General features: G+C 40.0%; 1 protein-coding gene across 1 annotated transcript in view; it reads left to right on the top strand.

The window, feature by feature from the left end:
• Nucleotides 1-136: 136 nt before the first annotated feature.
• TAF2 (TATA-box binding protein associated factor 2) overlaps nucleotides 137-12,466 on the top strand; it is a gene marked incomplete at its 5' end in the record, with an annotated part of 60,784 nt that continues 48,454 nt past the window's right edge. Inside the window, 8 exons of the mRNA XM_083360338.1 lie at nucleotides 137-142; nucleotides 678-838; nucleotides 2,539-2,657; nucleotides 3,726-3,867; nucleotides 5,693-5,924; nucleotides 6,789-6,973; nucleotides 9,634-9,747; nucleotides 11,393-11,492. Of these exons, the coding sequence (XP_083216464.1) occupies nucleotides 137-142; nucleotides 678-838; nucleotides 2,539-2,657; nucleotides 3,726-3,867; nucleotides 5,693-5,924; nucleotides 6,789-6,973; nucleotides 9,634-9,747; nucleotides 11,393-11,492 (1,059 nt within the window). The remainder of the gene's footprint in view (nucleotides 143-677; nucleotides 839-2,538; nucleotides 2,658-3,725; nucleotides 3,868-5,692; nucleotides 5,925-6,788; nucleotides 6,974-9,633; nucleotides 9,748-11,392; nucleotides 11,493-12,466) is intronic.

Raw genomic sequence — 12,466 nt, 5'->3', positions numbered from 1 at the left:
TGCAATTCTGATGAATAACAGAATTGGAAGGGACTTTGGAGGTCTTCTAGTCCAACCCTCTGCTCAAGCAGGAGACCCTAATGATTGTGCTTCATTTCTGAAAAGGAGAACGCAATTCTAGAAAATAATATTAGCAATGTCAGTGAGAAAGCAGAAGTTAATCAGATGATAGAGAAAGGAACTTTCATGCTGTAAATAAAGCTCCAGTGAAATAGAAAATATTATTTTTTTACCTTCAAGCAAATCATTGCATCCTAGAAGGATCTGCCAACAGTTTTGGATGACCTGTCCTACAGTATAAAAGAAAGAAAATCTAGAAAAAGTTTGATTAAGTTTTAGTTACAAAACAAAATTCAGAGGGATGCCAGAGTAAACAGACTGAGCAAGTTGGGGCAAAACTAAAATTCACTCTTGCTTCTACCTGGTCTCAATTTTCCTAATTTCTTATCCCTCCCTCCTCTATTTTACCTCAGATGCAAATGTATCAGCATTGCATATCACAAGCTTTCTTTATGTTCAGATCACCTCAAACCAACTGTTCCTTGCACAGACTGATTTGTGCACATCTTAGTTTTATAAAAAGCAAATAACTTTGATTATAAGCTTTTTGAGTTTAGAACAGGTGCTAATTATATAAGGTACATCTGACAGTGGGGTTTCTTTTTGTTTTTTGGCAGGGCTATGTGGAGCTGACAATATTTCCAACAGTTGCAAACCTGAATAGAATTAAACTGAGCAGTAAGCAATGCAGGATATATAGAGTTAGAGTCAATGATTTGGAAGCAGCTTTTATATATAATGATCCAACACTGGAAGTTTGTCACAGTGAGTCAAAACAGTAAGTAACCGGTTATACTGATTAATCTCCTTGCAGTCATTCTCAGTGATTTTCACACGGCAGAATATAAATTGGATTTAAGAACTACAGATGCCTTCTAAATCGGCGGCCCCATCCTTTCGGGGACCAGGGACCTGTTCCGTGGAGAGAGGTGTTTCCATAGGCCAAAGGGGGCGTTGTTTCGCATGCTGCCTGCATCCCATGGATGGAGCTTCACTTGTTTGAGCGGCCCTGTTTCTGGCTTGCCATGGTCCAGTGCCAGTCCAAGGACTGGGAGTTGGGGATCCCTGTTCTAAATAGAGATGTTTCGGATTGCAGTTTATTTTGTAATAAAAAAAACCAACAGAAAATTCTTGTACTGTATCATATTTTAGGAAAGTTGAAATAGCATCACTGAATTCCTTAAAATTGAATTCAAGGTCTCTTGTTATTTTTTGTTTGTGCAGTTCATTATTTGCTATACAGAAAGCATTTATTGGACCATTTAGTCATTATGGGCATATGCTTCAGGTCACGTTATAGTAAAAAAAATATTAAAAATTATATAGAATTTTAAGTAGGATTCTCCAATTTTGATAGTTGTATTGGTATTAATTTCTACCTAGTCAAAATAAGCTGTTCTAAATTGTGTTTTGTTGAATACAAAATTGAGGAATTTTTTTGCCCTCCAGATAAAACAGGCCTATAGTTCCTAATATTCTTCATCGTGTATGAGGTTGCTGAGAGTTAAAGTTTCTATTTTTTTATTTTTTGGGTGGGGGAAGGCAAGATGAAAATAAGCAACAAAAAACTAAAACAAAAATGAAGAATTTAAAAGTCTAGTCCTGCTCGCCTTAACCATGAAAGCCAGCTGGATGACTGGGTCAAACATTCTCTAAGCTCAACCCATCTCACAGGGTTGCTGTTGTGGGAAAAATAGGAGGAGGAAGATATGTTGGATATGTTTGCTGCCTTGCTTTCCATCCTGGTTAGTTTTATTTTTATTGAATTTTAAATTTATGATCCTTATTTTAATGTTTTATAAAGAGCCTTGGTGGAGCAGTGGGCTAATGCCTCCTTAAGTTACACCAGCTGGCTGCAATTAGTGCAGGTTCGAGTCCCACCAGGCTCAAGGTTGACTCAGCCTTCCATCCTTCCGAGGTAGGTAAAATGAGGACCCAGATTGTTGGGGGCAATAAGCTGACTTTGTAATAATGCCGCTGGGGGGGGGGCGAAAGCCCTAATAAGCAGGCATATACATAGAATGAAGGCTATTGCTAAGCACATTTGATTTGTGCTTAGATTGTAAGCTGCCCTGAGTCTTCGGAGAAGGGCAGGATATAAATGGGATTAAAAAAAAAAAAGAATGTCTGAGCCGCCTAGAGTCATCTCAGCATGTAAGATGGATGGATGACAGGCAGGCAAGTTGGCCTTGCTGTATATGCTGAATCCATATTATAGGAATATACAATATTATGGGATAGCGAATGATTTTCTTAAAACACTTCCCATGCTCTGTGGTTATTGAATGGCTTTTCCAGGGTGATAGAAGAACTGCTAAATAAAGTATCATTTTAGAAATGCAGTAATTGCTGGAAGGGTTTATTACTTAGGAATGTTGTCTTATGTTATTTTTGGGAAGAGCTGCTTCCAAAAAGTGAATTGCCTTTTCTTAATCCAGTTTTTTTCTGAAACTTGAAATCTGCTAATTCACATTACAGGCGAAATCTCAACTACTTTTCCAATGCCTATGCTGCTGCAGTCAGTGCTGTGGATCCAGACGCTGGAAACGGAGAGTTGTGTATTAAGGTGCCATCAGAGCTTTGGAAGCATGCTGATGGTACAGTACAAGGTCCTACAGATTTGTGAAATAAATAATTTGTTTGAATTATTTAGATTTATTTATTCAATTTCTACAGCCACCCAACTCTCAACCAGGTAACCACGGGTGGTCTTTGATTTATGACCACAATTGAGCCTAAAATATCTGTTCTTAAGCAAGGCAGTTGTTAAGTGAGTTTTTGCCACAGTTATTAAGCGCCTCACTGTCTTTGTTAAGTGAATTGTGGTCATTAGAGCCTTGGTGGAGCAGTGGGCTAATGCCTCCTTAAGTAACACCAGCTGCCTGCAATTAGTGCAGGTTCGCATCCCACCAGGCTCAAGGTTGACTCAGCCTTCCATCCTTCCGAGGTAGGTAAAATGAGGACCCAGATTGTTGGGGACAATAAGCTGACTTTGTAATAATGCCGCTTGGGGGGTGTATGAAAGCCCTAATAAGCAGGCATATACAAAGAATGAAGGCTACTGCTAAGCTTGTAAGCCGCCCTGAGTCTTCGGAGAAGGGCGGGATATAAATGGAATTAAAATAAATAAAAATAAATAAAATAAGCAAATCTGGCTTCCCCCCATTGACTTTGATTGTTGGAAGTCAGCTGGGAAGCTTACAAATGGCGATCACGTGACCCTGGGACACTGCAACTGTCATAAATACATGCCAGTTGCCAAGCGCCTGAATTCTGGTCACGTGACCATGGGGATGCTGCAACGATTATAAATGTGAAAACTGGTCATAACTCCTTTTTTCAATGCGGTTGCAACTTTAAACAGTCACTAAATGAACGGTTGCATCCCCACAATCAAGTGACCAAAATCTGGGCGCCTGGCAACCGGCAAGTTTTTTCCTTTTTTCAGTACTGTTGTAACTTTGAACCATCCCTAAATGATTATAAGTGGAGGCCTACCTGTATAGATTTAGGATTTAGTTAGTATTCCTACTTTCAGCAGCCTAATTTTCTCTTTCCAAATATGTTAACATTGTAAATGTAGAGTTCTCTTGAAAGCAATGGTGAATGTGTACATTTTCAAGCAATGGTCTTTGTTGTTGTTGTTGTTGTTGTTGTTGCTACAGAATTAAAAGTGTTAAAGATTCACATCAACTTTTCTTTGGATCAGCCAAAAGGAGGTCTGCATTTTGTGGTACCTAATGTGGAAGGCAGCTTGGCAGAAAGAGGCGCCCACGTTTTCTCTTGTGGTTATCAAAACTCTACAAGGTGAGATTTGGACAGTCTTAATTCTCCTAGTAGAAGTAATTTTCCTACGTGTGCATTTCTCTGTGTATGTGAGAAAGTGTTGAAACGAGCCCATTTTGCTTCAGAGTTGTTTCAGAATATTTAAGGATTTCTAAGCCTCGAGAAAAAAGAAATAGCCATGAATATGTCAACAAGGACTATTCTGTCTACTGCAATTTTTCAAAACAAAGGTGGATAGCATTGTGTAGTTCTTTCGTACATCACTATATAAATTTATTTTTCTTTTCTATTTCTTTCTTTTCATTTGATGATGCACCATCAAGTCACTATCAACTCTTAGCAACCACATAGATTTTCTCCGTGATAGTCTGTCCTCAACTTGATCTTTGAGGTCTTCCACCTGAGTCCATCCACCTTGCTGCTGGTCACCCTTTTTTCCTTCCCTCTTTCCCAACAGTAGAGTCTTCTCCAGACAGCTAAAGCTTTGCATAATGTGCTCAAAGTAGGGTAATTGGAACCAGGACGTTTGTGTCTTGTGTGAGAACTCTGGATTGATTTGTTCAGTTTGTTTGTTTTCTTGGCTATCTACTGCATTCTCTGGTTTCTACTCCAAAGTCCAATACATAAGTACTCTTCCCAGTGCTTTTTTTGTATTAAAAAAAAAAGTGCCGGAACTCACAACCCGCCTTGCCTATCCTACAAGGTTCCATCCAAAAAAGGTGCTGGAACTCCGTTCTGGGCATTCGATGACAAAAAAAAAGCCCTGAGTCTTTCTGTCCTACTTTTTCGAAGTCCTACTTTCACTTCCATGGAATGTTACAGGGAATTCCATGACTTGAACAAGTCTGATCTTTGTGGGTAGAGACATGTCCCGGTATTTAAATAACTTTTCCAAAGTCTTCATGGCTGCTGAACCCAGTGCCAGCCCATCGCATATGTCTTGCCTGTTGTTCCCTTGCTGTTGACGAGTGATCCGAAAAGTCAGAAGCTATTGAAATCTTCATTCTTAGTTCTAAGCCCGGCTATTGTACTTTCTGGGAAATTCTTGGCACTGAAGTCCACACATTTTTAAAGTTGCCAAGGTGAAAAGCACTGTTCCAAAGTATCTTGAGATGCTGACATTTCTTCTATGCAGTGTTTTATTTTTATTTATTTATTTATTTTAATTCCATTTATATCCCGCCCTTCTCCGAAGACTCAGGGCGGCTTACAAGCTTAGCAGTAGCCTTCATTCTATGTATATGCCTGCTTATTAGGGCTTTCACACACACCCCAAGCGGCATTATTACAAAGTCAGCTTAATTGCCCCCAACAATCTGGGTCCTCATTTTACCTACCTCGGAAGGATGGAAGGCTGAGTCAACCTTGAGCCTGGTGGGATGCGAACCTGCACTAATTGAAGGCAGCTGGTGTTACTTAAGGAGGCATCAGCCCACTGCTCCACCAAGGCTCTTTTTTAGGAATACCCGTTCCATCTTTTGTTTGACTTCTGTTGAATTGGTTGCTATTTTTCTTGAACCAATGTAGAGATATATTTTTTTTTGCTTTTTAGTAATGTACAGAAAATTACATTTGAAGTGGGACATTTTAAAAGTGCTCAAAAGTTAAAAATTGGTAGTATGGTAGTTCTGTTTCTTAACAGCAAATGTTCAGTATTGCCTCAATCTATTGTTTTTCAACTACTTCAGACAAAACTAGTAAACTATTACTATTATCCTTGCTGTGTGCACGTTTTTAAGATGATACAGTTAAGCTGTGCACTTCGATGATTTCACTCCATCTGTTAATGCAGCTATGGCTTCTCTTTATTGTGCAAATACTAATTATATTTTTTTCAATTTTCTAGGTTCTGGTTTCCTTGTGTTGATTCGTATTCAGAACTTTGCACATGGAAACTGGAATATACCGTTGATGCCACAATGGTGGCAGTCTCAAACGGTGATTTAGTGGAAACTGTTTACACTCATGACATGAGAAAAAAGACTTTCCATTATATGCTGGCAATACCTACTGCTGCGTCTAACATCTCTTTGGCTATTGGACCATTTGAAATTCTTGTCGATCCATACATGCACGAGGTAATGCTCTTGGATGTGTGTATTTGATTTAATATTGAAGTAGATTTGTGTTAGTGCGATGTTTTGGTAATGCAATTGAGATACCATTTTTGTTGTATTATTAAAGGTAAAGGTAAAGGTTCCCCCGCACATGTGTGCTAGTCGTTTCCAACTCTAGGGACCGGTGCTCATCTCCGTTTCAAAGCCAAAGAGCCAGCGCTTGTCTGAGAACGTCTCCGTGGTCATGTGGCCAGCATGACTAGACGCCAAAGGCGCATGGAACGCTGTTACCTTCCCACTGTAGTGGTCCCTATTTTTCTACTTGCATTTTTATGTGCTTTCGAACTGCTAGGTTGGCAGAAGCTGGGACGAGTAACAGGCACTCACTCTGCTACATGGCACTCGGGATTCGACCCGCCAAACTGCCGACCTTCTGATCAACAAGCTCAGCGTCCTAACCCACTGAGCCACCGCGTCCCTGTTGTATTATTAGTCATATACAAATTTTAAGAGTATTAGTTTTAACACAATATATATTGTTGGCAATTCTTAATTTTCAAAGCTAGAGTTGAATAAAGAGGCAAAATAAATTGCTAACAAATTCCTACTGGCCTTTGTCCTTTTCTGATTTTTGCCGAAAACAGTAAAATTTCATTAATTTTCATATACCCGATACCGTACAATTTCCCAATTTTAGTTTAATGTTACTTTTTACTGCTCATTGAGGACCATCACTACTGTCCTTTCACTGGCTTTCTAAAGTATTCTAATATTATGTTCAGTAGGACATAATAAACATTGCTCAGTTAAGTTATCCCTGTTCTTGCTCTAATTACAATCTAATTATTCAACTACTGGTTCAGTTCTTTTTATTATTTATTCTAGGTCACCCATTTTTGTTTACCCCAACTTCTTCCTCTGCTCAAACATACTACGTCATACCTCCATGAAGTATTTGAATTTTATGAAGAGATACTTACTTGTCGTTACCCTTACTCCTGCTTCAAAACAGTTTTTGTAGATGAGGCCTATGTCGAAGTAGCTGCTTATGCGTCTATGAGCATTTTTAGGTTGGTATTATTACAATATCCCATTGTAAACCTAACCCTTTCTGAACAAAAACTATCACGATTCGTTTAAGTTGGGCTGTCCCTAAAGATGACTTCAGAACTGCAAGTGAGCCTGAATGCAGTTCTTTGCTTGCTAGTCAGCCTTTAGTCTATTCAGTAAAATAACCTCCGTTTGTAAGAGTTTTGTAACAGATTGGTTGCCAGTAGGTTTCCAAGTTCAGTTTAAGGTGCTGCCGATTATAAAGTACTGTTTTCTGCCTAACTGCCTTCTTCAAAAAGAGAGGTCCTTGGTGCTCTCTGAGCTTGGTTGTTTTCTTGCAGATGTTTCATTACCCAACTAGGCAATATCATCAGTGCGATGTTACCCTAGGTCAGGGGTGTCAAACTCAAATTCATTGAGGGCCGCATCAGCATTGCGGTTGCCGTCAGGGGGCCGGGTGGGTATGGCCAGGGTGAGCGTGGCCTACTGGGTAGGCGTGGCTAGAGTGCGTATGGCCTAGGGTGGGCATGACCAGCTCTACATCGTTCACATCAAAGGTGCCTATGGGGGCCTGGGCAGGAGTGGGACAGATCTGAGGGTCTCTGGCAGAAGGAGGGTCTCTGGGCCAGGGCCAAGCCAGTGGAGGCCGTTCCCTCACTGTTTCCAGGATGGCTTCGCGGGCCACATGAAACTACTTCGCAGGCTGGATCTGGCCCCCGGGCCTTGTGTTTGACATGTCTGCCCTAGGTGGAACAATAAAAGTCTGCAGGGAAACAACCAAGCTCAGAAAGCACCAAGGTTCCCCCCTTTCATCCCAGAGCTACAAATATTTTCCTTTGTTGGTCTTCAAATAGACTCTGATTTCCCTTTGGAGTCCAACAGAGAATGCTCCGGGGGTCTACAGGGAGTGCAGAATTATTAGGCAAGTTGTATTTTTGAGGATTAATTTTATTATTGAACAACAACCATGTTCTCAATGAACCCAAAAAACTCATTAATATCAAAGCTGAATATTTTTGGAAGTAGTTTTTAGTTTGTTTTTAGTTATAGCTATTTTAGGGGGATATCTGTGTGTGCAGGTGACTATTACTGTGCATAATTATTAGGCAACTTAACAAAAAACAAATATATACCCATTTCAATTATTTATTTTTACCAGTGAAACCAATATAACATCTCAACATTCACAAATATACATTTCTGACATTCAAAAACATAACAAAAACAAATCAGTGACCAATATAGCCACCTTTCTTTGCAAGGACACTCAAAAGCCTGCCATCCATGGATTCTGTCAGTGTTTTGATCTGTTCACCATCAACATTGCGTGCAGCAGCAACCACAGCCTCCCAGACACTGTTCAGAGAGGTGTACTGTTTTCCCTCCTTGTAAATCTCACATTTGATGATGGACCACAGGTTCTCAATGGGGTTCAGATCAGGTGAACAAGGAGGCCATGTCATTAGATTTCCTTCTTTTATACCCTTTCTTGCCAGCCACGCTGTAGAGTACTTGGACGCGTGTGATGGAGCATTGTCCTGCATGAAAATCATGTTTTTCTTGAAGGATGCAGACTTCTTCCTGTACCACTGCTTGAAGAAGGTGTCTTCCAGAAACTGGCAGTAGGACTGGGAGTTGAGCTTGACTCCATCCTCAACCCGAAAAGGCCCCACAAGCTCATCTTTGATGATACCAGCCCAAACCAGTACTCCACCTCCACCTTGCTGGCGTCTGAGTCGGACTGGAGCTCTCTGCCCTTTACCAATCCAGCCACGGGCCCATCCATCTGGCCCATCAAGACTCACTCTCATTTCATCAGTCCATAAAACCTTAGAAAAATCAGTCTTGAGATATTTCTTGGCCCAGTCTTGACGTTTCAGCTTGTGTGTCTTGTTCAGTGGTGGTCGTCTTTCAGCCTTTCTTACCTTGGCCATGTCTCTGAGTATTGCACACCTTGTGCTTTTGGGCACTCCAGTGATGTTGCAGCTCTGAAATATGGCCAAACTGGTGGCAAGTGGCATCTTGGCAGCTGCACGCTTGACTTTTCTCAGTTCATGGGCAGTTATTTTGCGCCTTGGTTTCTCCACACGCTTCTTGCGACCCTGTTGACTATTTTGAATGAAACGCTTGATTGTTCGATGATCACGCTTCAGAAGCTTTGCAATTTTAAGAGTGCTGCATCCCTCTGCAAGATATCTCACTATTTTTGACTTTTCTGAGCCTGTCAAGTCCTTCTTTTGACCCATTTTGCCAAAGGAAAGGAAGTTGCCTAATAATTATGCACACCTGATACAGGGTGTTGATGTCATTAGACCACACCCCTTCTCATTACAGAGATGCACATCACCTAATATGCTTAATTGGTAGTAGGCTTTCGAGCCTATACAGCTTGGAGTAAGACAACATGCATAAAGAGGATGATGTGGTCAAAATACTCATTTGCCTAATAATTCTGCACTCCCTGTATGTAGAAGAGGCCAAGGGTTGGGATAGTCCCAGCAGCAGTATATGTAAACATGAGTTTTTGTAAGAAGTACCTGGATATCAATTATATATCACAGCTACTAATTTTATAAAGCTACTAATAAAACAGTTTGTTTATATTTGTATTAAAAACTATGCTTGCTTTTTCTAATTTTTCCCCCCATTTGTTGTTTACTTTCTTGTGTTTTTAAATTAGCACAAACCTTTTGCACAGTGCCATGATAATAGATGAGACTCCTCTAACCAGGAGGTGCTTGGCTCAAGCCCTAGCCCAGCAGTTCTTTGGCTGCTTTATATCTAGAATGTCTTGGTGAGTAAATGGATACCTTGGAGAAAGAATTTTGCATTTGAGTACGTGGAAGATTAAAGGTAAAGGTAAAGGTTCCCCCGCACATGCATGCTAGTCATTTCCAGCTCTAGGGGCCGGTGCTCATCTCCATTTCAAAGCCAAAGAGCCAGCGCTTGTCCGAGGACGACTCCGTGGTCATGTGGCCGGCATGACTAGACGCCAAAGGCGCACGGAACGCTGTTACCTTCCCACCGTAGTGGTCCCTATTTTTCTACTTGCATTTTTACGTGCTTTCGAACTGCTAGGTTGGCAGAAGCTGGGATGAGTAACAGGCGCTCACTCTGTTTTACGGCACTCAGGATTCGACCCGCCAAACTGCCGACCTTCTGATCGACAAGCTCAGCGTCCTAACCCACTGAGCCACCGCGTCCCTACGCGAAAGATTAGCACAATGCTAAATATAAAGGAGATTAGTATTAGTGCCATCATGGGTTTCACGAATGATTCTGAAAACCACGATGGATGGCTCTGCTGAATTTACTTGGGCATTTGTTGCCTTATTTTGAACGAATAAAAGTCCCCAACAAATACTCAACAAGCCCCTCAAAATATGGCATGTTAATTAGCAGGAACTGAAATCATTTCTGAAAGGATAAATTGAAAGTACAGGTAGTCCTCATTTACTGACTGCAATTGGGATTGGCAGTTTCATCAGTAAGCAATGTTGTGGTAAGGTGAAAAGTCACATGACTGCCCAACCTACAACAACAATTCTGGCTGCGGTTGTTAAGTGTATCATCATAAGTTGTTAAGCACAATGTCATATGCCAGCAACTTTCGCCCATTTCTCCATTGAACTCGTTTGTCAGAAGACGGCTGCAAAGGTCACAAATGACAATCACATGACTGTGGGACAATGCTACCATTGTAAATGCATGCTTCTTGGCAAAGGTCCAAATCATCATCGTGTCACTGCTACACATGGCTGGAACCTTGAGAACTAGTTGTAATTTTATGGATGTGGTCACTGAACCACCAAGTGATCGGTAATGGAAAACTACTTGTACACCAGATTCCAAGTGTAGTCACGCCATAAATATATATATATATATATATATATATATATATATATTTATGTTGGTAATTTTATTTTCAGTTCTTTTTGCTAATAGTTCAGAGCAGGTTTGTTCAATTATTCTACACTAGGCTAATATTTTTATTAAGCTATTTATCATGTTATACGTTTTTGTAAATTCATCAACGCCATTTCAGATTGCCTTGATGCAGGTAATTCTCGCTTACCAATCACTTATTCAGCGATCATGCAGAGTTATGATGGTGCTGAAAAAAATTACGGCCAATTTACAAGTGTTTATGACCATTGCAACCTCAGCACAATCACAACGGCAGCCCGTGGCTGAGAGCTGTAGATACACTATGCAAACACAGCTACTCTCTTCAAATCTCTTCTTCTCCATTTTCTTTGCTGTGCAAGGAGGAAGGAAGGATCAGACGAAGACATTGCTTACAGAACTCACAGGGCAGAGAGACTGGAAAGTAAATGTAATGTTTTCAACTGTGAAAACATTTGTACCCGCTATCAGGAGGAGCAAATTAGAGTAGTCTGAATCATGAGACTTGTTCTCTTTTTCATTTTTACCTACAGGTCAGATGAGTGGGTATTAAAGGGAATCTCTGGCTATATTTATGGACTTTGGATGAAGAAAACCTTTGGTGTTAATGAATATCGTCACTGGATTAAGGAGGTAATTCATCCAGATGGATAGAACTTTTGGAAGCATGTCTGAATCTCCAGATGATAAATTCCACAAAGCTGTTAGTGCTCTTCATATATTTAAAGCAAAGTTATCACAAATCGAGGGACATAAAGCAAGATCCAAATAACATGTGCATGCTATTTTGGAATTGTTTTGTAAAATAATACAGATTAAAGGCCTGGATGGTCCCTGAACAACTTTCTGAAATATTAACATAATCTAATTATACATTTTCATACAGCATTTTGTTGTGTTTGGGTACCTATTTAATATGAGCAACAAAGCATTAAGTCACGAGAAAAATTCACAAGGCTCTGACAACAGGAAATTGTTTAGTGTGATGTTGATTGTGACAAGATAACTACTAGAATGTTAGGAAGAAAATTCTGTATTATTTATTTATTTATTTTTTATTTTAACCTCTGATTTTTTAAAAAATATGTTAATATGAAGGAAATTTATATCTAGAAGGGTGTTCAATTATATAAACTTCCTGCTGTCAATAACAGCATAATTAAGACACTAATTTACTATTGAGTCAAAATTGGGCTCACGTTTTAGAGAACTCTGTACTTCTCTAGCAAGAAAATGTCTAATTCAGCCATTCCTGATCTGGAAGTTCTTCATATGTTTGGAGACCCAACACCCTGATTGTGGAATTCAATATTCTGTAGTTCCAAACAACAATTCCCTTTGACTGTTAGGAATAAGATACTTAGCAGGGGCGGGGGCAGGCAGCAGTCCCATGATGGGGCTATGTATATCTTCCATTTTTTACAGTTTAAATCTGATTTTTCTTTCTTCTATTTTTCTTTTTTTCTGTTACTTTCTTCTGCTTTATTACCAGTTTATGAACATTTTGGTAAAGTTTTGTATGGGTGAGAGAGGGATCTTTTGAGTCAGGTTTGACTCTTGGTTAGTTCAGATTAAAGCGCGAACCAAATTAATCTTTCCTCATCTGT

The sequence above is a fragment of the Vipera ursinii genome (genome assembly GCF_947247035.1).
Source record: "Vipera ursinii genome assembly, chromosome: 3".
Taxonomy (NCBI): Eukaryota; Metazoa; Chordata; class Lepidosauria; order Squamata; family Viperidae; genus Vipera; species Vipera ursinii.
The sequence above is the reverse complement of the archived record's forward strand: the minus strand, read 5'-3'. Positions and strand labels throughout refer to the sequence as shown.